The 26,223-nt window shown below is 51.4% G+C and overlaps 1 protein-coding gene across 1 annotated transcript in view; it reads right to left on the bottom strand.

Moving 5' to 3' along the window:
- Positions 1-12,439, bottom strand: part of LRRC47 (leucine rich repeat containing 47) — a 29,343-nt gene extending 16,904 nt beyond the window's left edge. The window contains exons 1-2 of the mRNA XM_069742552.1: positions 11,861-12,439; positions 9,482-9,946 (exon numbers count right to left, since the gene is read on the bottom strand). Coding sequence (XP_069598653.1) covers positions 9,482-9,946; positions 11,861-12,421 — 1,026 coding nt within the window. The 5' untranslated portion in view covers positions 12,422-12,439. The remainder of the gene's footprint in view (positions 1-9,481; positions 9,947-11,860) is intronic.
- Between the last annotated feature and the right edge of the window lie 13,784 nt (positions 12,440-26,223).

Here is a 26,223-nt window from a genome sequence, read left to right as displayed (position 1 = left end):
CAACCTGGGAGTTGGGCTGGAGTCTTGCCGAGAGTCATGCGGAAGTGGATCTTCCAGTCCTGGGCCTGGACGATCTACCCTGGGAATAGCGAGGACGCCAGGACGGAGTGGGCCTGAAGGACACCGCCTTCTTCTCTTGACGTGCCTGTGGCCTCTGTTGCTGCTGGGAAAAGGAGTTTGACGCAGCGAAACGACGAAAAGGCCGGAACGAGCGAAACTGCCGTCTAGGAGGAGGGCGACGAGGTTTAGCCTGGGGGAGAAGGGAACTTGTGCCCCCAGTGGCGTCCTTAATGATCTGGTCCAGCTGGGAACCAAAGAGACGAGAGCCCTGGAAGGGCAGACTAGTGAGGGACTTTTTGGAGGACAAGTCCGCCTGCCAGGCCTTGAGCCAAACGGTCCGGCGGATGGCAACGGCATTGCTGGAAGCCTGAGCCGCACAAGACGCGACATCCAGGGAGGCGGAAACCAGGTATTCACCAGCGTGGGAAATCTGGTTGGCAAGTTCCGCTAATTGCGCGGGAGGAGCCCCGTCCAGGATACCTCGCCGCAGATCCTTGGCCCATTTTGAGATGGATTTTGAGGCCCAAGTGGAAGCAAAGGCCGGGCATAGCGCTGCTGAAGCCGCTTCGAAGGCAGATTTTGCGAAGGATTCTATAACTCTGTCGTTAGAGTCCTTCAGAGACGCTCCGCCGGACAGTGGGAGCACCGTGTTGGTGGACAGCCTGGACACAGGTGGATCCACCGAGGGAGAGACCGTCCAATTGGCGGTAAGATCTGGTGAAAAAGGATATAACACCCCCAGGCGTTTTCCCCTCTGAAAACGTCTGGTCGGATTCTCTCTCTCTCTGGTCAGGATTTCCTCGAATTCAGGATGAGGGGCAAAAAATCTTGAAGGTGGTTTGGCCCGTCTAAACGAAACCGCCTGATCTGCGGGTTCCGTAGAGGGATCCTTAATGCCGCAGGTTTGGTTTATAGCCCGAATGAGGTTCTGGACCGACTCACTCATGGTGGCGATTTGGCTAGGATCCAACTCCGACATCTCCTCTGAGGGCGCATCAGATAAAGCCTCGCCTGACTCAGGGGAGGAGGAACGGTGCGACACCAACCGCGGGGGAGGGCCGTGCGGCGAGATGGAACGCGAAGAGGACTCAGACCGACGTTGCTGTCTGGACCTTTTGTGGCTAATCAAGGAGGGCTCGGGCGGCGGTTCCTGCGACCCGCTGGCCACTGCAGGGGTCTGCAGGGGTAACCGATCCAGCGCGGACACCAGGGTTTGAGACACCCGTGTTAAATCGGCCACCGATTGTGACAGAGAAGCGGCCCAGCCTGGGATGGGGGGGATCACTCTCGGGCGGAACAGCCGGGGGATCCTGGGCGGTGGGAACAATCGGGTTGCTGCAGGACTGACACAGCGGGGAGGACTGACCTGAGGGAAGTTTGCTGTTACAGGACGAACATGCAAAGTACGTGACTAAGGCAGAAGATGAAGAGGTAGGGGGACGAGAGCGGCCCCCTTTAGAGGTAGACATTTTTAGGGACCCTGAAGATGCCAGTGGGTTAGGGGACAGTGGGCAGAGGGGGGTGTCAGTCTGCAGTGCAGCTACTCACGGACCCGGTCCTGGAAGATGTCCCACTTGTCCTCGGCGGAGAACTTCCCTGAGGTGCTGATTCTGCGATGCTGAGCCACAGAAGATGCGAGTGCTGCTGCTGTGAGAAGCGGTGCACACCGGCCGAGGGACCCACGAGGAAGGGGGTGGAGCCAGACGCAGAGGCGCCGGTGGGCAGGGCGCAGTATGTCGGGCGGGAAAGAAGCCCGCCCGCAGAACCGGAAGTGAGGAGCCGAGAAACCGGAAGTAGGCCCCGGCGTAAGCCGGGACCTAAATTAGAGACCGGCGCCGCCGGAGAAGGGAACCGCGGCGCCGGAGCAGCGCGCCGCAGAGTCCGAGAAGAGCGGCAGTCCGCCAAGGCTGCCCGAACGGAACCGGCGGGGCCGCGGCGCCAGAGGCAGGCCCCGGCAGAAGCCGGGACCCAAACTAGAGGCCGGCGCCGCCGGAAAATCGCGGCGCCGGAGAATCGCGGCGCCGGAGCGTCGCCAGAGGATCGCGGCGCCGGAGCGCCGCCTGAGAATAGCGGCGCCGGAGCGCCGCTGGAGAGTGGCGGCGTCGGAGCGCCGCAGAAAGCAAGCGGCACGGCACCCTGCCAAGGACGCCGTGCAGACACAGGACACACCGCGGCCGCCGAGAAGCGATGGGGGAGCGGCGCGGCAGCCCGCCAGGCCGAGACTCCACAAGGGAGACACCGTGGCTGTGCGGCCGCCAATGAAGGAGAGCCCCGGAGGAAAATGAGCCACAGCCCCCGTGGCTGTCCCTGGGATCCCCCCAAAACAACGCCATGAGGGAGGACCGGGGGACATCTGGAGAAAAGATCCCGGGGGAATGGAGAGCCCGCCAGGGGGAAATACTCACCTAAACATCCCACGCCGTTACTAACCTGAGGGGAATGAGACGTCCACGGAGCTGTGATGGACGTCCTCGTCTCCTCCGACCGACAGGCTCTGGTAGGCGAGTGGGTGGGGGACGGAGCCAGGACCGGACTTCTGAGCACGCTTCTGTGCTAGGATCTTGGTCCTGGAGAGGGATCTATGAGGATACGGGGTGGCAGTACACGCCGTACTCATAGTCCGTATTGTGGGACTACAGGCGTGACTGCTCACCCTGTATCCCTCTGGAAGAAAACCTGAAAAGAAACGACGCACATTGAGGTAGATAAGGGTCTAATGAAAGACCCGTGTCCACCTCCTACTGACACTAAGCTAAACTGAAGAGTTTAATGCCAGTCGGTGGGGTGTACACTGCAGAGGAGGAGCTAATTTTGTTATTTGCATAGTGTCAGCCTCCTAGTGGCAGCAGCATACACCCATGGTTCCTGTGTCCCCCAATGAGAGGCGATAAAGAAATCCTGTTTTCTCTATCGCCTCATTGGGGGACACAGGAAACCATGGGACGTCCCAAAGCAGTCCCTGGGGCGGGAACAGCAGTCAACTCCAATCTAGGTCAGAGGAACTCACCACCGTCGCCTGCAAGGTCTTCCTACCTAAGCCGGCATACGCTTAAGCTAGGCATCGAAGTTTCGCAAACATGTGGAGGACCGATCATCGGTCTGTAGAGGTGCAAGGTAGAGGCCTTATATGTGCACCGCCGGGAGACGCCCACTGCCCGGGTAGAGTGCGCCTTAAACCTGGAGGGAGGAGCACTGCTCTGACCTGGCAAATCTAAACATTGCTGACCGGATTTTGCGGGCATACGTTGATGAGGAGGCCGGAGGGCCTCTCTACGCCGAGCCCTTATACTGAAAAGGGGGCCTTAGCTGGATAGACCCGGTAGCGTGATGAGAAAACGCTACAAAGGACGAGTCCGAGCAGGACAAAGGGAAGGGAATCAAGAATGATGAACAGAACCATGGAGAACCTCGGCAAGATAAGGGCAGAGCACTGAACCTGTAATCCACAGAATGTACAAAACTGCTGCCACAGACTCTGGAAGTGGTTGAGAGCCTGAAAGGAAGGTATAAAATTAAAATGGACCCACCCCTCGCAAAAATGCAGGAGTGTCCGATGTCTGAAGAAAGGGAGGACCTGGATGAAGGCTTTCATGAAATAAAGGCAAGCACACGCGGTCCCAGGAGAACTCTGTCCCTCCGAGGACCTCCTTAATAATTGGTTCACGTTGGAGACAAACTGACGGAAACCCTCGGAAGGCAAGCTGTCAGGGACTTCCTAGAGGATAAGTCCTGTCACGCCATAAGCAAGTGGTCCTTCGGAAGGGCACCATATTGCTGAATGTCCAAGTAGCACCTGCGGTGGCATCCGCGGGGACGGATACCATGCACTTCCTGCAGGATTAAATTAGTCCGCAAGGACAGTGATTTTCTCCGATCGGACTCCATGAAGGGGGCCCTGATGGAGCGGCTTAGCCCATGCGTCTATAAACCTGCTGTCTAGGTGGAGACAAAGGCAGGGCACAATGTAGCTGCGGACACTTCAATGGCCGACTTTGCCGTGGACTATTAGTTCGTCGTTGGTATCCTTGAGGGATGCTCTCTGTGGGAGAGGAGGACTGGAAAAGCTGGAAAACCGGAGGGTCCAGAGACGGAGAAGGGGTCCAGCGCGTAGTAAGTTCAGGGGAGAGGGAATATAGGAAAACCGAGAAGCTTCCCTCTTTGGAACGGCTGGACTAAGGATTTTAAGAGAAAAACCCAAAAAAGACCATTAAATTGAAATGACAAGGAAAAGCTTGAGAGTAGGGTACTGGGAGCCTGCTAGAAAGCATGACAAGATGGGCATTGATAAGCACAATCGGACATGAGCAGTCAAGGGAGAAGAGTCCATGAAAAACTGGAGTATGTCAATTCCATGGGAAGTTGGCCCTATGAAGGAGTACATAGGCCCCGGAAAAAAACTTGACTGCCAAAAGGAAGATCCGTACCTATGACGACCTGAGTGACCCTATCCGTCCCGGACCCTCTGGAATGGGAGATGATTGTAGTGTGTGGATCTACTTACCTAAGTATAAGACACCACACAAACGAGGATAACAATGAAAGGGATACGAATCCTGCTGAAGGAAGGAACGTATTATCCCAAAAACCCATCATTGGATCCAGGCGTGGAGCAGCCCTGTACACTGGACGATGCTTGTACAGTGTAAGATCCAATTCCTATCCGAGGTGGGAAACCTGTTCCTGCCACAGTCGGAAATAAAATCCCGGCGCTGCTCGAGGTTGAATCCAGTGTCTGTAAGAAAGAAGAGGTAAGAACTGATGCATAAATAGGAAGCTCTGTATAGAGGTAGTTCAAAGGCCCCTAGAATAGTGCCGTGAACAATCATGAGTCAAGGTATTATATGGGCTCTGACTTCGTAAGAGACAGCCAGACGTATAATACTGTAAATCATATAAGATGGAGTAACGCACTGGATCGTGCAGATAAATCTAGGACAGCACTGTAAACTTACCTACTGGATAGTTAGTGGTAGGACCGAATAACCAAACAGAGTGGAGAGGCTCCTGGGGAGCAACCCGCAATTAAGGCCCAGTGCGTGGCTGAAGGAAAACTGCAACCAGTTGGTACCTGACACCGGCGAGTTCGACCTACCTGAAAGTGGACTGGCCACTTATGCTGCCACTGAGGTCCACCCTGTGGCACTGAGATCCGCCTTGTGGTACGTGCTAGATGTTCTGTTTAGCTGTTAATAGACCACAGACGTTATTGACCGTGAAATACACGGTAAAGTTGCGGCTCTGACTCACCTGAATGCGGTTGTAACTGCTGCGGCAGTCAACCAGAAGTGATAAATACCGGGCACCTCTCTCTGAGTGGTGATTAAAGGGTAGCCTAGGCAGATGCTGCAAAAGAACCTTAGGAGAGTGATAGAGGGCGTTTCTGACGTACCTGACTCTGGAGCAAAAGAGCAGGACCAGTGCAGCAATCGATCTCGGGCACGTCTAAACCACTGGAACGATGGCAGGTATTGACTTAATGTGTCTGGAAGATGATATCTAAAGCCTGGATAGCAGACAGTGCTGCTGCAATCGACAGGAGGAATAGGGGAGTGCACCTGACTTACCTGAATATAGTACAGAACGCCGGTACCCCTGCGGTGGTCAATCCAAGACATGACTGATCCGCTGAAGATACGACAGTTTCAAATAACGTACTGTACCTGGAAGGTGGTGCGTGTGAAACCTGGGTGTCGGATAGAGTACTGCTGCAATCGGCTCTTGGTATCCTGCAACTATGGCAGATATAGTACTGGTGCGATCAGCTCTCGGTATCTTGCAACTATGGCAGATATAGTACTGGTGCGATCAGCTCTCGGTATCTTGCGACTATGGCAGATAGAGTACTGCTGCGATCAGCTCTCGGTATCATGCGACTAAGGCGGATAGAGTACTGCTGCGATTGGCTCAGTATCCTTCGACTATGGCAGATAGAGTACTGCTGCGTTCGGCACCCGATATCCTGCAACTATGGCAGATAGAGTACTGCTGCGATCGGCTCTCGGTATCCTGTGACTAATCAGCCTGGAGAGAACCCTGGAGAAGGGTATAGGAGAGAGTTGATTCTGTGTTGCGGTCTAGGTCGTGATACCTGACGGCATTAGACAGAATAACAGCTTCCGTGTAGTAAGCCGCACCACGAAGTCTGTCTTGAAGTATGTCCTGCCGTGCTCATTCTCCTGAAGGTAGGACAGTAGGCTTCTCAACAGGGAGCCTAAACTCTACTCTCTGTTGTGCACCTGAGTTCAAACCTTTGCGCCTGCGATCTGTGGTCAGATTCTTTATCCACTGAGCCACAGCAGACGTTGCTGGGAAATACAGACTCTTAACCGGCTGGAAGTCAGGTCTGAACACTGCAGTCGTGAAGTGAGTAGGAGCAGCTCCCTTCTCTGCTTAGAGCAGTGTAATGGTTGCATCCGGAGGAGGCTGCAGGGAGATGGAGGGCAAGTGCCTGAGAGCAGGAGATATGGAAACATTTGATATGCCAGGGCTCTAGCATCGCTGTGTGTAGAGAAATAGCCGAGCACCGCTGAAAATCAAGGCACAGGTCTGCAATAGCAGAAATCACAACAGCAGTGTGAAAACGTAGAACTCTGAGGCAACTGAAACCTTCTACGAAGTGAACGTCATATGGCAGGTCTTATAATGGTCCATCTCCCCGTGGAAGGTGAGGCGCGGACAGTGGCCCAGATGACGGCAGCGTGGGGCATACTGCCATACCCCGCTGGAAACTGCATGGCTCTAGGGCACTTATTACACCGGTGACTGCACGGCTCTTGCTACTACGCCAGTGACTGTACGGCTCTAGAGTGCTACTTTGCCAGTGATTGCGCGGCTCCAGAGTACTACTACGCATTATGCCGGTGACTGCACGGGTCTAGAGTACTACTACGTATTGCGCCAGTGACTGCACGGGTCTAGAGTAGTGATACACCATCGACTGCACGGCTTTAGAGTACTAATACGTATCACACCAGTGACTGCATTACACCAGTGGCTGCACGGTTGACCGGCTTGCATGAAAGGACGACGAGAACACTTTCCTATAGGATTGGGCATGATAAGCATACCTACTAAGGAATGCCAGAAGGTTAGGGGAACAGGAGAGATGCAGAGAGGAGGGCCAAACTGCTAAGCAGCGCTACTCACAGCAGTTGTAGTGTCCTGTAGTCTGCTCCAAGGTTGTAACTGTGACAGGCATCAGGACACAGGTCCAGGGCACCAGTATGAAGATGGAGGTGGGGAACCCGGCCATTGCAGATGCACGCTGGTGGCAAGCACACAGATCGGAAGAGGGGGGGGGGGGGGGGGGCGCGAATAGCCATCAGTTCCGGAGGAGAACGGTTCCCAACAAGATAGTGGCGATCCCAGGCCGAATGGTGCGGCTGGGAGAAGTGGGCGGAGCTAGCCGCTCTGAACAGGAATGGGTACTAAACCGCCTGTAGGGGAGCACCAAGATGGCGCCGGTGGGCGGAGCTTGCCGAAGATGGTCGGGCGGGAGAAAAGCCCGCCCGATGAAAAAGGAAGGGGGCGGAGCGCGGCACCGGAAGTAGGCCCCGGGAGAAGCCGGGGCCTAAATTAGAAGCCGGTGACCGCTGAAAGGTGTGCGCGGGCGTAAAGGAAAAGGTGCGGGCGTCCCGCTGACAGGCGCGGCAGCTGCCGCATGCAAAGAGGCGCCGGTGCCGGAAGTAGGCCCCGGGAAGAGCCGGGACCTATATTAAAAGCCGGCGGCCGCAGGAGACTACCGCGGCCGCTGGGAAGGACCGCGGGTCACCTAAAAGGTACGACCGCTGTGGAATTTCAGCGCGGCTGCCAGTAGGGGGGCCGCGCCGCAGAAGGCAGAGTGATCGCGGCCGTGGGGACATCAGAGCCGCGGCGCAAAAAGATAGGCCCCGATTTCTTGTCCCTAATAGCCCCAGTGCAGAAAAGGTGCGGCCGCAGGGATAGTAGTGCGGCCGCAGAAATAGTAGTGCGGCTGCCAGTAAGGCACCGCACAAAGTAGCAGGGGAGGTAGGGAATCCAAGACTCGGAGCACCAATACTCACCTAACATCCCACGCAGTCGTACTAACCTTAAAAAAACATGGAAGATATTAGACGTCCTTAGAGCTGGTGGACGTCCTCGTCTCCTCCGACCGACAGGCTCTGGAAGGCGAGTGGGTGGGGGACGGATCCAGGACCGGACTTCTAAGCACGCTGGTGTGCTAGGATCTTGGTCCTGGAGAAGGATCTATGAGGATACGGGGTGGCAGTACACGCCGTACTCATAGTCCATAATGTGGGAGTACAGGTGTGACTGCTCACCCTGTATCCCTTCCGGAAAACCTGAAAAGAAACGACGCACATTGAGGTAGATAAGGGTCTAATGAAAGACCCGTGTCCACCTCCTACTGACACTAAGCTAAACTAAATATCCTACTTCCAGTCGGTGGGGTGTACACTGCAGAGGAGGAGCTAACTTTTTTTATTTGCATAGTGTCAGCCTCCTAGTGGCAGCAGCATACACCCATGGTTCCTGTGTCCCCCAATGAGGCGATAGAGAAATGGAGCCCTCCCGCTACCCTAGAGCACCCGGGACTGGAATATGGAGCCCTCCCGCTACCCTAGAGCACCCTGGACTGGAATATGGAGCCCTCCCGCTACCCTAGAGCACCGGGGACTGGAATATTGAGCCCTCCCGCTACCCTACAGCACCCTGGACTGTAATATGGAGCCCTCCTGCTACCCTAGAGCTCCCAGGACTGGAATATAAAGCCCTCCTGCTACCCTAGAGCACCCGGGACTAGAATATGGAGCCCTCCCGCTACCCTAGATCACCCGGGACTGGAATATGGAGCCCTCCCGCTACCCTACAGCACCCGAGACAGGAATATGGAGCCCTCCCGCTACCCTAGAGCACCAGAGACTGGAATATGAAGCCCTCCCGCTACCCTAGAGCACCCGGGACTGGAATATGGAGCCCTCCCGCTACCCTAGAGCACCCGGGACAGGAATATGGAGCCCTCCCGCTACCCTAGAGCACCCAAGACTGGAATATGAAGCCCTCCCGCTACCCTAGAGCACCCGAGACTGGAATATGAAGCCTTCCTGCAGTAATCCTTTATAATGGGGTTGTGCCAAGTGTGACAGTTATTCCCCATCCTCAGGACAGGCAATAACTTCCTGAGTGCTTGGGGTCAGACCGCTAGCAAGAACCAGGATCCCAAAAATGGAGTGGAGGATGAGCTTTGCCATCTCTGTCGGTCTCATTGACAACGAGAGATGTAATGGTGCGCATGCTCAGCCTCCTCTCCAGCCCTGGTACTTGGGCTGTTGGGGGTCTCAGCGGTCGGACCCCTATTGATTAGGAAGTTATACCTTACCCTATGGATGAGGGATAATGTGGATCCTCGGCACAACCCCTGCAATCCAGTCTCCACATTTACCTGTGCCGTTAGGAAGCGTTTCAGGGCGTTTCCAGGCTTCAGGTTCATCCCTCTGACCACGCAGCACACGATATACGGCCGCACATCCTTGGCGCTGGCCGCGACGCTGACTGTGAGGGCGGCAGGGTTCTCAGATATGTGGAGGACCCTCAGCATCATCTTATTCACGTCCTCCACCTCTGCTTCGTCATCCTCCTCCTCTCCTCCGCTGTCCCTCTTCGGCTTCCGCTGTTTCTTCTTCTTCTCCTCTTTCACCGCGTTCTCCGGCTTGGACTTCCCCTTGCCCCCTCCTCGGCCCCCGGCCCTCAGGTACTCCAGGATGGACTTGGTCTGGCAGCCGTTCACCATCTTCTCCAGTCGTTTGTCCTTCAGTTTGTTGCCCTTGAAGTTGATGTCCTTCAGCTTGGTGCAGTCCGCCAGCTCATGCGGGATCTCCGTCAGCTGGTTGTCCGAGAGGTCCAGGCTCTGGAAAACGACAGATAATAAGTTACGCCAAGACTAAGACGCACTGTAGAACCAGACTTCACGCATCTGATTGCAGTCAGTGAATGGAAATCTGCCTTATATTCAGGGGCAGAAATCCCCTCCAGACTTGGCTCTGTGCAAGGTACTGTATAGTCAGCCCATAGACCAACATGGCCAGTCATGTGCCAGGAAGGGGAGAGATTTGTGCTTCTGCCGAGTATTCCCTGCACTAACACACTGCAACAAACAGCAGCTGTGCAGGACTAAGAAGGTTGAGACTTGCTTAGCTGGATCCATAACTCCATAGAATACAATGGAAAAGGCGATTAGAGGGGTTGTCCGGCCTTAGGCAGCCTATGTGACTGCAGACTTGTGAATCCTCACATTGCGCACACTGCATTACCAGGATTCTCCGGTGTCATGTGACTTGCCTACTTCTGGCCACATTCCGAGTAGACGTGTCCAACCTCATAATACATTTCCATTGAGCGAGGCCGCACACGTCTAGTTGGCAAGTGTCTGCAGATCACATACTCGCCGCCAGCACCAGAGAATCCTGACAACACACTGTGTGCGCAATGTGAGGATCCTTGATTGGAGTGTAACAGCCACCCCCCCACCACCACCTCCCGGTCGAGAAGAACACCCCCCCCACCCCCGGTCGAGAAGAACACCCCCCCCCCCACGGTCGAGAACACCCCCCCCGGTCGAGAAGAACACCCTCCCCACCCCCCGGTCGAGAAGAACACCCCCCCACCCCCCGGTCGAGAACACCCCCCCCACCCCCCGGTCGAGAAGAACACCCCCCCCACCCCCCGGTCGAGAAGAACACCCCCCCCACCCCCCGGTCGAGAAGAACACCCCCCCCACCCCCCGGTCGAGAAGAACACCCCCCCCCACCCCCCGGTCGAGAAGAACACCCCCCCACCCCCCGGTCGAGAAGAACACCCCCCCCACCCCCCGGTCGAGAAGAACACCCCCCCCAGCCCCCGGTCGAGATGAACACCCCCCCAGCCCCCGGTCGAGATGAACACCCCCCCAGCCCCCGGTCGAGATGAACACCCCCCCAGCCCCCGGTCGAGATGAACACCCCCCCCTCCCCCGGTCGAGATGAACACCCCCCCCTCCCAGTCGAGATGAACACCCCCCCTCCCAGTCGAGATGAACACCCCCCCTCCCAGTCGAGAAGAACACCCCCCCCCCCACCTCCCGGTCGAGAACACCCCCCCCTCCCAGTCGAGAAGAACACCCCCCCTCCCAGTCGAGAAGAACACCCCCCCAGCCCCCAGTCGAGAAGAACACCCCCCCCCCCTCCAGTCGAGAAGAACACCCCCCCCCAGTCGAGATGAACACCCCCCCAGCCCCCGGTCGAGATGAACACCCTCCCCCCTCCCAGTCGAGATGAACACCCCCCCAGCCCCCGGTCGAGATGAACACCCCCCGGTCGAGATGAACACCCCCCCACCCCCCGATCGAGATGAACACCCCCCCACCCCCCGGTCGAGATAAACACCCCCCCAGCCCCCGGTCGAGATGAACACCCTCCCCCCTCCCAGTCGAGATGAACACCCCCCCAGCCCCCGGTCGAGATGAACACCCCCCGGTCGAGATGAACACCCCCCCACCCCCCGGTCGAGATGAACACCCCCCCACCCCCCGATCGAGATGAACACCCCCCCACCCCCCGATCGAGATGAACACCTCCCGGTCGAGATGAACACCCCCCGGTCGAGATGAACACCCCCCCTCCCAGTCGAGATGAACACCCCCACAGCCCCCGGTCGAGATGAACACCCCCCCACCCCCCGGTCGAGAAGAACACCCCCCTCGATCCCAGTGGGCGAGATGCGCATGCCCAACGACCCCTGGGCGAGGATAACAGCCCCTGAATGAGGGCCGGTGGCCGCTCCGCACCTTGAGCGCCGGCAGCAGGCGGATGTCCGGCCCCAGCTCCTGGATGTGGTTGTCGGCGGCGGAGATGGCGGCCAGCAGGCTGAGGCGCGGGCTGAGCAGGCCGGCGGGGAGGCTGCGGACGGCGTTGCGGGCCAGGTTGAGGGCGGCCAGCTTGGGGCAGCGCTCCAGCCCCGGGGGCAGCTCCCGCAGCCGGTTCCAGCTGACGTTCAGGGTGCACAGCTCGGGCAGCTCGCACAGCTCGGCCGGCAGCTCCTCCAGCTCATTGCCCGACACGTCCAGCACCCGCAGGCCGCGCAGCCGCTCCAGGCTCCGGGGCAGGCTCTGCAGCTTGTTCCGGCACAGGATCAGGCTCTGCAGGTGCTGGAGGCGGCCCAGGTCGGCCGGCAGCTCCCGCAGCTCCGAGCAGCCGCTCACCTCCAGGTAATTCAGGAGGGAGAGCGAGAAGAGCGCGGCCGGTAGGCGGCCATCACACTGCCGGAGCCGCTCGTCCGCCCCCTGCAGCACCAGCTCCCGCCGCTTCTCCGTCTCCGCCCGCTCCACCTCCGGCCACTGCGCCGCCATGTTGTCTGCCAAACACAATACACGTGCAGGCTCGGAAATACAGCGGAGCCAATCAGGGAGCGAGGCGTCACTAGCCATCGAGGAAACGAACCAATGAGACAGCAAGACGTCATCAACCCGGAAGTAACAGGTAGTGAGCTGTCAGGGGATGTGACGTCATTTATTGGTAAGAGGCCTCATTGCCTACTGTGCTTACACACTAGAGGTCGCAACGGAGCCACAGCATAGAGCTCCACTGTCAGAGAGGGAGAGGACGTGAACTCTAGCGCCACCTATGGGGGAGGGGTAGAAGTCATAAAAGTCAATAGCGAGTCTACTATATGACTTACCACAGAGCACACAAAGCAGAATATACGGCAGGGGACAGATTATTATTATTTATATAGCACCATTGATTCCATGGTGCTGTACATGAGAAGGGGTTACATCAACATACAAATATCACAGTAAACTAACAATGACAGACTGGTACAGAGGGGCGAGGACCCTGCCCTTGCGGGCTTACATTCTACAGGATGGTGGGGGAGGAGACAGGAGGTCGGGGGTTGCAGTAGCTCCGATGGTGTTGAGGTGGCCATGTGGTCATTACAGGCTGTAAGCTTCTTTGAAGAGGTGGGTTTTCAGGTTTCTTTTGAAGGATCCAAATGTGGTGGATAACCGGACGTGTTGGGGCACAGAATTCCAGAGGATGGGGGATAGTCGGGAGAAGTCCTGGAGGCGGTTGGGTGAGGAGCGAATAAGTGTGGAGGAGAGGAGGAGAACTTGGGAGGATCGGAGATTATGTGAGGGAAGATATTGAGAGATTAGTGTGGAAATATTCGGAGGAGAAAGGTTATGGATGGCTTTGTAGGTCAGTGTTAGTAATATAAACTGGATACGCTGGGAAATTGGGAGCCAGTGAAGGGATTTGCGAAGAGGTGAAGCAGGAGTAGCGAGGAGAGAGATTAATTAGTCGGGCAGCAGAGTAAAGGTACCTTCACACACAACGATATTGTTAACGATATCGTTGCTATTTGTGACGTAGCAACGATATCGTTAATGAAATCGTTATGTGTGACAGCGACCAACGATCAGGCCCCTGCTGGGAGATCGTTGGTCGCTGAATAAAGTCCAGAACTTTATTTCGTCGCTGGATCTCCCGCGGACATCGCTGGATCGGCGTGTGTGACACCGATCCAGCGATGTCTTCACTGATAACCAGGGTAAACATCGGGTAACTAAGCGCAGGGCCGCGCTTAGTAACCCGATGTTTACCCTGGTTACCATGCTAAAAGTAAAAAAAAACAAACAGTACATACTTACCTACCGCCGTCTGTCCTCCAGCGCTGTGCTCTGCTCTCCTCCTGTACTGGCTGTGAGCCGGAAAGCAGAGCGGTGACGTCACCGCTCTGCTTTCCGGCTCCCAGACAGTACAGGAGGAGAGCAGAGAAGCAGAGCGCAGCGCTGGAGGACGGACGGCTGTAGGTAAGTATGTACTGTTTGTTTTTTTTTACTTTTAGCATGGTAACCAGGGTAAACATCGGGTTACTAAGCGCGGCCCTGCGCTTAGTTACCCGATGTTTACCCTGGTTACCGGCATCGTTGGTTGCTGGAGAGCGGTCTGTGTGACAGCTCTCCAGCGACCAAACAGCGACGCTGCAGCGATCCGGATCGTTGTCGGTATCGCTGCAGCGTCGCTTAATGTGAAGGGGCCTTTAAGGACGGACTGGAGAGGTGCGAGAGTGTTAGAAAGTAGGTCACAGAGGAGGATGTTGCAGTAGTCCAGGCAGGAGATGATTAGGGCATGCACAAGCATTTTGGTAGATTGACGGTTGAATAAAGGACTGATTCTGGAAATATTTTTGAGCTGGAGGCGACAGGAGATGGCGAGAGCTTGGATGTGTGGTTTGAAGGACAGGGCAGAGTCAAGGGTTACTCCGAGGCAGCGGATTTTGGGGACAGGGGAAAGTGTGATTTCATTTATTTTGATAGATAGATCAGGTAGGGAAGATATGCGAGATGGAGGAAAGATAATGAGTTCAGATTTGTCCACATTGAGCTTGAGGAAGCGAGAGGAGAAGAAGGAGGATATGGCAGATAGACACTCTGGGATTCTGGAGAGCAGAGAGGTGACATCTGGGCCAGAAAGGTAGATCTAAGTGTCATCAGCATATAGATGTACTGGAAGCCATAGGACCTTATGAGTTGTCCCAGGCCGAGTGCATAGATTGAGAGGAGTAAGGGTCCTAGGACAGAGCCTTGGGGGACTCCAACAGAGAGAGGGCGAGATGAAGAGGTAGTGTGGAAATAGGAAACGCTACACGATAAAAAGCAGGTGCTCCTATACTATACTGTGATGTCACAGTCCAGGGATATTAAACACTGATGGCATGGGTAATACAGAGATAATAATGATGTCATGATACAGGGATAATAAGCAGTGATATCACAATACAGAGATAACACAGTGATCTCACAATACAGAGACAAACATGGGGATGTTACAGTAAAGGGATAATACACAGTGATGTCACAGTACAGGGGTAATACACACAGTGATGTCACAGTACAGGGATAATACACACAGTGATGTCACAGTACAGGGATAATACACAGTGATGTCATAGTACAGGGGTAATACACACAGTGATGTCACAGTACAGGGATAATACACACAGTGATGTCACAGTACAGAGATAATACATACAGCGATGTCACAGTACAGAGATAATACACACAGTGATGTCACAGTACAGAGATAATACACACAGTGGTGTCACAGTACAGAGATAATACACACAGCGATGTCACAGTACAGAGATAATACACACAGTGATGTCACAGTACAGAGATAATACACACAGTGATGTCACAATACAGGGATAATACACACAGTGGTGTCACAGTACAGAGATAATAAACAGTGATGTCACAGTACAGAGATAATACACAGTGATGTCATAGTACAGGGGTAATACACACAGTGATGTCACAGTACAGGGGTAATACACACAGTGATGTCACAGTACAGAGATAATACACACAGTGATGTCACAATACAGAGATAATACACACAGTGGTGTCACAGTACAGAGATAATACACACAGTGATGTCACAGTACAGAGATAATACACACAGTGATGTCACAGTACAGAGATAATACACACAGTGGTGTCACAGTACAGAGATAATACACACAGTGATGTCACAGTACAGAGATAATACACACAGTGATGTCACAGTACAGAGATAATACACACAGTGATGTCACAGTACAAGATAATACACACAGTGATGTCACAGTACAGAGATAATACACACAGTGATGTCACAGTACAGAGATAATACACACAGTGATGTCACAGTACAGAGATAATACACACAGTGATGTCACAGTACAGAGATAATACACACAGTGATGTCACAATACAATGGTAATGGGGTTACATAACACAAATATTCTTTCCTGTGCTGTTTTTTTCCTGCCTCTCGGACCCCGGAGCAGTTCTATAATCCTTCTTGACCAATCAGCTGGCAGGGAGCTCACACAATCTTGCAGGCTATCACTGGGCGTCCGCGGAGATTTATTGGGATATTTACTCATGACTGTTGTGATTTGGTGTTAGCGGAGGTGGGGACGTGTGATCTTTGTCTGGTTCCTGCCTATAATTTCTGGTTATTTTTATTATGAGTGAGAACATTTTCAGCAAATCTCCCAGTGGTCGGCGACGCAGCGAACAGTGATAATTTGTATGTATATTCGGGGAATATAGCAATTATGCTATAAGCGTCTTTTGATGGGATTTATTTTTACCCCCTGTAAATGACCGGTTTCCTGAGTCACATTCCTAAAACCAGAGCAAATAATTTACACCATAGGATAAAACTTATACATTAGAGGAAAAACAACGGAGAGCTGTCATCCATAAGACTCCATAGTACCGTGGACTATATCAGTGCCTAAATATTGTATGACACTACCAATCCCGACCCTGGGTACACACCATGGCGGCACATTTCTCCATGTTCCAGCAGATGCCTTCTGTATACTACTACTATTCAGTAAATGTCTCAGTAGTACAGCCTCAGGCTTTGGCCCCCATGTTATAGACTCAGTGTACTGATCATTTTTTACAGGAGCAGCGGCTACAGGGAGAAAATCAAGTTATATCCTACCTGCAGCTGCTACCAATCAAAGTGCTGGGGAGTGATGACAGCCGGGCTCAGTGTACCGTGATAGGTGACTATAACCGCTACCTACGCCGCCATAATGACTGGAAGCAAGTGGCTGCAGGGAAGATATGAGTTCATTTTTTCCCTGCAGCCGCTGCTCTAGTCCAGGCAGGATTTTAACACTTTTTACCTGTAGATTACCCTATATGTGCTGGTAAATAGTATTTTTCGACTGGGATAAAAAAAAAAAAGTGAAAAGTTTAAAATATTGTTCAAAAGGGCACATTTTCTTTTAACCCTTTAACGACCTTCATTTTTATCAGAGATCGATAAGGAATGTGTGAAGCCTGTTGAAAAAACAAGCAGTCACCCAGCTCAATGGACAAAAAAATAAAAAGCTATGGGTCTATGAAAATGGTGCCAAAAAAACATTTTGTTTTTAAATTTTAGAAAAATTTACTACTAAAATTGCACAAAAAAAAGCAAAACAACAACTGTACAAGCTTGGTATCACCATAATCGTGTTGACCTGGACTACTATGTTGCCAAGTCATTTTTACTGCAAAGTGAATGCCGTAAAAACAAACACCCAAAAAGAATGGCAGGATTGTTGCATTTTTTCAGCTATTTTAAAGTACTTGGAATTTTTTTTTTCCATTATTCATTACAGTATATGGTAAAATGAATTATGTCATTTTAAGATCTATTTCAAGTGTTTATTTCTGTTAATGTTGATGATTATGGCTTGCAGCCAATGAAAACACAAAAAGGACACCGAAACAAATATCAGTGTTTATTATTCCTGTACTATGTCATCATAATAAAGAAAGAAAAAGAAACGATCAAACAGCCCAAAAATTATCTAAAACATATAAACACTTTATTGTCATAACATTAAAGGAACAGGTTTGGAAGGAGAGAACAAGAAAGTGCGTATGTGCAATATACAGTGCAGGATGCACAGTGCAAGCTGAAGGTCAACGGAGTACAATGATCATATGTGACCACCAGCCATCATATTGTAATGCCAATAATAAAGACCTAATGCCCGAGGTAGATGTCACAGTGATAGGATGAACATAAACGAACAGAGCACAGAATGCATTAAGGCATTCAAGATTTAGACAGGTACACAGAGTATACACATAAAAGTTCAAAGAAGCATACCTATTACCCAGCAATAAAGTGTTTGTATTGTTTACATCATTTTTAGGCTGTTTGATCGTTTCTTTTCCTTTCTTTGCTTTAATCCCAATTTGACGGTCAGTCCACTATACTGTCCTATATGTAGAGATGGCTCGCCCCACGGGCTAGGGGTCACTCGGTACCGGGTCCGGTGTTCACAGGGGGATGTCATGGTGGCTGTGACCCGGTCCGTGGCCCTGGGCGCCCATGTAAAAGGGAAAGGTCTTTAAAGGGATAAAGTTTATGTTCGTGACACCACCTTTGGTATTCGGTCAGTGGGGACCGACGCTGCTTTAAGGGGTCCGCTGGGGTGATGTTATGGCAGCTAGATGGTATATCTTCCCACAGGTGAAGTATATCCCCAGGGCTCCCGGGGTGTAGATGGTATAGTGAGAGGTGCAGAGAAGAACGAGGACACAAGGTTGCAGTCTCTTTACCTTTACTGAAGACCTCAGCATCCACAGTCCAGGGCACCAGACCACAGGGCAGGCAGAGAAGTCCAGGCAGTCCAGAGACAAGCAAGTTCCCCTGGGTAAGTCAGGTGTGAGCCTACCACTCTGCGCTTTCTGTTTCTAAGTCCCTGCTGCCACTAAGTGTCTCAACAAGGTCTTTAATCGTTCTGCTGTCCTAGGACAGGTACCTGTATGGCAGACAGCTCAGGCCGTGTGAACTGGGGTCTGTTCTTGGTGACTCCAGGCTCCTAGGTGCTGCTGTGCCACAGGTACTTATGGGCAAAGTCCTTGTAGAACAATACTCTCCAGTTCTGCTCTGTGTTTTATAATCCACAAAAGCCTCGGGCTCCCGGTACCCGGATGCTTGCACTGATACTCTTCAGAGGCCTGTTTGTGGCCTCTTGGAGCTTTCACTCTCCTCTATGCTCTACTCCTGTCTGTCCTCGCACACAGACTTCTGCTACAAACTGAGCTGTCTCTGCCTCCTAACCAGGATCTTTATTGAGGGAAGCTGCCCTAAAACAGGGCTTGGAGCTCCCCTCCTGGCCTGGAAGTGGAAGGTGTTGTGTGTATAAACCTACCAAAGGAAACTTCACTTGTCTCCAGACATAGCACTATCCTCCCCGCGAGGAAGAAAGCGCTACTGTGGTACCCCCCCCCCCTCGTTAAATCCAGTACTCCTGGACTGGGAAAAGAGAATAACAAAATACAAGTTAAATAATGAAAACAATATGACAAACATTTGAACAACAATAAACTTTGGCTTCCCTTTATGGGAGCTGAGGACACTTGAACGTTGCAAAAACACGCCTATAAAAGTTCATCTGGTATTGTCTTTGGTCAGATGAAACAAAAAAGGCTCTACCCATGCTGCAAATGGGCAGAACCAGTGTGCACCGTGAGGGTGCCAAACTATTCACAATGAAAGTTTTTGGGTAAGCATTGTCCATTACCTCAATGTCCATTTTAAACCTGTAACAAAGATAAGCAAGAAATTCAAACAAATAACAGCAATTATTGACATTTCTAGTCCTTATAACGAGTTGGGATTTGACTCTTGGTGCTACGTGTAGACCTACGCATTACAGGGATTGCTAGTGACCTGACAGGATTCACTGTTCTTGCGACCACTGGTGTAGTGCACTGTCTTCTGGTGAGTCTACGTAGCACTAGTATACTGGACCTTCTGGGACTACTTCTACTTACTGTAGGCATGGCAAAGTCACCAATAGCAGAGGGTGGATTTTCTGGTTCCACTGCTGGGGTGATGCTGGCTGTTTGAACCTGTTGGTATGGAGTCTGTTCAGGTTCTGGATGGTTCTGAGTCGCTTCTTCTTGTGTTTCCGGCTGGGAAAATGTTAAGACAGGTATCACTATGGCCTGATGTACTTGAGTCCAAGACTGGGGAAAATCTCCAAGAACAGTGCGAATTTTCTTTTCCTCTGTTTCCATAGGTGGAGATGTTCCTGGGTCTGTTTCTCGGTTCCTCAATTTATCAGGGCATATCTTGAGATGGTCTCTGGATACTGCCATCGAAGTTTCTCCTCCATCTTTACTGATAAGGCAGACTTTTGTGTTGTCGAAGTTTGAAGGCAGGATAGTATACGGTTCCGCTTCCCATTGGTCATCAAGTTTGTGTAATCTCCTTTTACGCTTGAGCACTTGTTCACCTGGTGACAAGGGACTTGCAGGAGCATGTTGGTTAAAGTTCCTTTCTTGCTTTTGTCTGGCTTGTGCTAAACTTCTCTCTATGCATTCTTGCACTTGGCTGTACTTTTCTTTTCTCTCAGTTTCCCAATCTGTATCTGGTGAGATATCTTCTGGGGTTAAGACTCCCATGTCTAGATCGACAGGTAGTTGACTGGACCTTCCCCTCATTAAGTATGCTGGCGTACAGTTGGTGGAATTTACTGGGACATGGTTGTATAAGTCTACCAAGTCTGGGAACTTTTCTGGCCTTAAGTTCTTTTCGTGTGAAGGCAATGTCTTCAGGAGAGCAATCACTATCTGATTCATTTTCTCACACATTCCATTTGTTGTGAGTGATATGGAGTTGTGCTGATCTTTTTACATCAGTACAGGTGGCAGAAATCATGGAATACCTCCACTTCAAAGGCTGGACCTTGGTCAGTGAGCACTTTCTCAGGGTATCCATGGGGTCTACAGAAGTACTGTTGGAAGGCTTGGGCTGCTGATCCTTGACAGGTACAACCACCAGGAATCTGGAGTAGTGATCCACAATAGTCAAAGCGTAGACATAGCCTGACCGGCTTCGGGTCAGCTTCACATGGTCTAAAGGCCCCTTCACATTAAGCGACGCTGCAGCGATACCGACAACGATCCGGATCGCTGCAGCGTCGCTGTTTGGTCGCTGGAGAGCTGTCACACAGACCGCTCTCCAGCGACCAACGATGCCGGTAACCAGGATAAACATCGGGTAACTAAGCGCAGGGCCGCGCTTAGTAACCCGATGTTTACCCTGGTTACCATGCTAAAAGTAAAAAAAAACAAACACTAGATACTTTCCTACAGCCGTCTGTCCTCCACCGCTGCGCTCTGCTTCTCTGCTCTCCTCCTGTACTGGCTGTGAGCCGGAAAGCAGAGCGGTGACGTCACCGCTCTGCTTTCCGGCTCACAGCCAGTACAGGAAGAGTGCAGAGCACAGCGCTGGAGGACAGACGGCTGTAGGTAAGTATGTAGTGTTTGTTTTTTTTTACTTTTAGCATGGTAACCAGGGTAAACATCGGGTTAGTATGCGCGGCCCTGCGCTTAGTTACCCGATGTTTACCCTGGTTACCAGTGAAGACATCGCTGGATCGGTGTCACACACGCCGATCCAGCGATGTCAGCAGGAGTCCAGCGACGAAATAAAGTTCTGGACTTTATTCAGCGACCAACGATCTCCCAGCAGGGGCCTGATCGTTGGTCGCTGTCACACATAACGATTTCATTAACGATATCGTTGCTACGTCACAAATAGCAACGATATCGTTAACAATATCGTTATGTGTGAAGGTACCTTAAGGCCACCAATTCAAGTGGCTTTTTGGTGACTATGGGCTGTGGGGAGCCCTTTGGCTGTCACGGTCCTTCCTGCGCAGACTACATGGGCCACACTCACGGCACCACTTTTCAATGATTTTCCTCATGCCAGGCCAGTAGAATCATCCACGTAACAGGATCTCCAATTTCTTCCATCCAAAGTGTCCTGCTCCGTTGTGGTAAGCTTCTAGAACCATGGACGCATCTCGTCTTGGGACCACTATCTGCCAGACTAGCTCATGGGTGCGTGGATCAATGTTCCTGTTGCACAGTTTACCATCGCCTTTTTCCTTCCAGAGTCACTGTGTTTCTTGTAGATCATCTGGATCAGGGTGCGAGTCTGCCTGTGTCAGCAGTTCTTTCTCCAGACGGATTGCGGGGTCGCTCTCCTGTGTTTCTGCCCATCCATGGTGGGACAACGGATTCAGCATTATTCCGCGTTTGTTTTTCTGCCTATTTCTCACATAATGAGAGTACTGAGTCGCTCCAGGGTGATGGAACGCTGGCAGCTCTACTTCTTCAAGTTCTTCTGGATCCTCTCCCACATCTGGTAGGTTGGGCATTCTGGACAATGCATCTGCATTGGGATTCTTGTGCCCTGCACGGTATTTGATGGTGAAGTCGTAACTGGACAACTGAGCCATCCATCGCTGCTCCAAAGCACCGAGTTTTACAGTCTCTAAGTGGGTCAGCGGGTTGTTATCCATGTAGACTGTAAATTTTGCAGAGCCTAGATAATGTTTGAATCGCTCTGTCACTGCCCAGATGATGGCGAGGAATTCCAGCTTAAAGGAACTGTAAATTTCGGGGTTCCTTTCTGTGGGACGCAGCTTCCTGCTGGCGTACGCGATTACTCTCTCTTTGCCTTTTTGTACTTGGGACAGTACTGCTCCCAATCCCACGTTGCTGGCATCCGTGTACAGCACAAACGGTTTGTCGTATTCTGGGTAGGCCAATACTTCTTCTCCCGTGAGAGTCAACTTCAATCGAGTGAAGGATCTCTCCAGCCCGTCGTCCCAGTCAAATGGGGTATTCTTACCCTTGGTTTTCTTGGATTGGCCCACTAACAGGTCTTGCAGTGGTGTGGCTATCTTAGTGAAGTCTTTCACAAATCTTCGGCAATAGCCTACCAACCTGAGGAACTGTCGGACTTCATGGAGGCTACTGGGTTTTGGCCAGTTCTTGATGACGGTGACCTTGTCTGGATCTGGGGCCACTCCTTCTGAACTCACCACATGGCCCAGGTATTGCACTTTGGATTTCAACAGATGACATTTTGAGGGTTTTACCTTCAAGCCAAAGATGGACAGGGCTTCAGATACTTCGGCCAGGTGCTTCAGATGATCCTCATACGTCTTGGAGAAGACAATGATGTCGTCCAGGTACAACAAGACAGTTTCGAAGTTCTTGTGTCCGAGACAGCATTCCATCATCCTCTGAAACGTTCCTGGGGTGTTGCACAGTCCAAACGGCATGTAATTGAACTCGGAGAGACCCATCGGTGTTGTGAAGGCCGTCTTCTGCTTGTCTGCCTCTGCTACAGGAACCTGCCAGTACCCACTGGTGAGATCCAAGGTAGAGAAGTAGTTAGCAGATTTTAAAGCAGCTAAGGACTCTTCTATTCTGGGCAATGGGTATGCATCCTTGTGTGTAACGCGGTTTATCTGCCTATAATCTACACACATCCTCATGGTGCCGTCTTTCTTTCTGACGAGGACTAATGGAGCTGCCCAGGGGCTGCAACTATCTCTGATTACCCTAGCATCCTTCATCTCTCGCAACATACTTTTGGCACACTGGTAATGAGCTGGAGGTACAGGCCGGTACCTCTCCTTGATGGGTGGATGACTACCCGTGGGGATGTGATGTTGTACCCCTTTTACCTGCCCGAAGTCTAGTGGGTGTTTACTGAAGACTCATTCATACTCTTGAACCACCCTGTAAGCCCCTTGTTTCTGGTGTGCAAGTGTATAGTCAGTGCCCACGTGCAATTTTTGACACCAATCTTCCATTCGACCTGCAGAGCCATGGTCCTCTGCCTGGGTGGACGGGACCAAGGGTTCTGCCCCCTGTATCACATTATTATCAACAGTAAACAGTTTGGCAATTGTGGCATATCTGGTCAGGTGAACTTCTTTCTCTCCACAGTTGAGAACACATAGTAACATAGTAACATAGTAACATAGTTAGTAAGGCCGAAAAAAGACATTTGTCCATCCAGTTCAGCCTATATTCCATCATAATAAATACCCAGATCTACGTCCTTCTACAGAACCTAATTGTATGATACAATATTGTTCTGATCCAGGAAGACATCCAGGCCTCTCTTGAACCCCTCGACTGAGTTCGCCATCACCACCTCCTCAGGCAAGCAATTCCAGATTCTCACTGCCCTAACAGTAAAGAATCCTCTTCTATGTTGGTGGAAAAACCTTCTCTCCTCCAGACGCAAAGAATGCCCCCTTGTGCCCGTCACCTTCCTTGGTATAAACAGATCCTCAGCGAGATATTTGTATTGTCCCCTTATATACTTATACATGATTATTAGATCGCCCCTCAGTCGTCTTTTTTCTAGACTAAATAATCCTAATTTCGCTAATCTATCTGGGTATTGTAGTTCTCCCATCCCCTTTATTAATTGTGTTGCCCTCCTTTGTACTCTCTCTAGTTCCATTATATCCTTCCTGAGCACCGGTGCCCAAAACTGGACACAGTACTCCATGTGCGGTCTAACTAGGGATTTGTACAGAGGCAGTATAATGCTCTCATCATGTGTATCCAGACCTCTTTTAATGCACCCCATGATCCTGTTTGCCTTGGCAGCTGCTGCCTGGCACTGGCTGCTCCAGGTAAGTTTATCATTAACTAGGATCCCCAAGTCCTTCTCCCTGTCAGATTTACCCAGTGGTTTCCCGTTCAGTGTGTAATGGTGATATTGATTCCCTCTTCCCATGTGTATAACCTTACATTTATCATTGTTAAACCTCATCTGCCACCTTTCAGCCCAAGTTTCCAACTTATCCAGATCCATCTGTAGCAGAATACTATCTTCTCTTGTATTAACTGCTTTACATAGTTTTGTATCATCTGCAAATATCGATATTTTACTGTGTAAACCTTCTACCAGATCATTAATGAATATGTTGAAGAGAACAGGTCCCAATACTGACCCCTGCGGTACCCCACTGGTCACAGCGACCCAGTTAGAGACTATACCATTTATAACCACCCTCTGCTTTCTATCACTAAGCCAGTTACTAACCCATTTACACACATTTTCCCCCAGGCCAAGCATTCTCATTTTGTGTACCAACCTCTTGTGCGGCACGGTATCAAACGCTTTGGAAAAATCGAGATATACCACGTCCAATGACTCACCGTGGTCCAGCCTATAGCTTACCTCTCCCTGGTTCTCTCCCTTTGCGGACTTCAACCACCCCTCTGGCTGTCAGGATCGTAGACCTACTGTCAGAATACACAGGTTCTATCAGTGCCTGGTAGTCTTTACCTCTGATACCTATTGATGCCCGACACCATATCAACATTTCACTTCTGGGGGGTATTGCAATGGGGATTGGATCACTCACTGTGACTCTGCCAATTTCTCCACCAGACAGTTCTACCTGTTGTGTTTGTACCAGAGCCCTGATTTCTTTTTGTAGGACTCTCTGTTCACTGGAACCAGCTGTTTCTGCCACCTGCTGTAACAAGACAATAACCTCAGACAATTTTCAATAACATTGGTACCAATGGTCATCATGGGGTTACATTCACGTCAATCAATATCAACAATCACAATCCCTTGGGACTTTAACTCTACCCGTCCCACTTTAATGGTGACCTCTTTGTATCCCACTTGTGGTAATGGCTGACCGTTACTGGCTACTATGGTGAAATCGTCATCAGGGCCGCGGGTAATGTCTGTGTCAGCCCAATAACGTTTATATAGAATGTAAGGCATAGTTGTCACCTGAGAACCAGTTTCCAACAAAGCGTTCATGGGGATGCCGTCGATCACAATGGGGAGAACAGGTCGTCCTCCAACGTATTTGGCTTGCCAGTTGTTTGGGCCTGGTCGTCCTACTCCTGGGGGTTGGCCCTCTGCCCCAGGGGTTGCTTGTTTAAATGACAGTACCTTGCCATGTGGCCTGCCTGGTTGCAGCGGCGGCAGATGGGTCGTCCGTCCTGATGATAGCGATCTTCGTCTCTCCCTCTGGTCGGCGGGATCCTCTTCTGTCGTCGCCAGGGAACATCCTCCGGTCTGGAATGTTCTCCTTGGGGGCCTCCTGTAGGGACTGCACAGTCCGGGCTAATGCAGCGATAATATGATATTGAAATATAGTGAAAAATTTATAATTTTATGTCATCATAATGTGCATTATTCCATAGTTGCTGAATGCACTGGATTTCTGGGGGCTCCTGGGCTAAAACACAAGTGTATATAAACCCCACGTGGGAGGAGTGGGGCTTCCCAGGAGAGGTGAGGGTGGGGGTCGGGATTTAATAATCCCCAGAAATGTTGGCAGCCATGTACTCCCTGGGTAGTAGCTTTATCTCTGGACTGTGACATTGTGTATATTATCTCTGTACTGTGACATCACTGTGTGTATTATCTCTGTACTGTGACATCATTGTGTGTATTATCCCTGTACTGTGACATCATTGTGTATATTATCTCTGTACTGTGACATCACTGTGTGTATTATCTCTGTACTGTGACATCATTGTGTGTATTATCCCTGTACTGTGACATCACTGTGTGTATTATCCCTGTACTGTGACATCACTGTGTGTATTATCCCTGTACTGTGACATCACTGTGTGTATTATCCCTGTACTGTGACATCACTGTGTGTATTATATCTGTACTGTGACATCACTGTGTGTATTATCCCTGTACTGTGACATCACTGTGTGTATTATCCCTGTACTGTGACATCACTGTGTGTATTATCTCTGTACTGTGACAT

Source organism: Ranitomeya imitator, chromosome 10, assembly GCF_032444005.1.
Source record: "Ranitomeya imitator isolate aRanImi1 chromosome 10, aRanImi1.pri, whole genome shotgun sequence".
NCBI classification, from domain to species: domain Eukaryota; kingdom Metazoa; phylum Chordata; class Amphibia; order Anura; family Dendrobatidae; genus Ranitomeya; species Ranitomeya imitator.
This window is presented reverse-complemented; position numbering and strand designations above follow the sequence as displayed.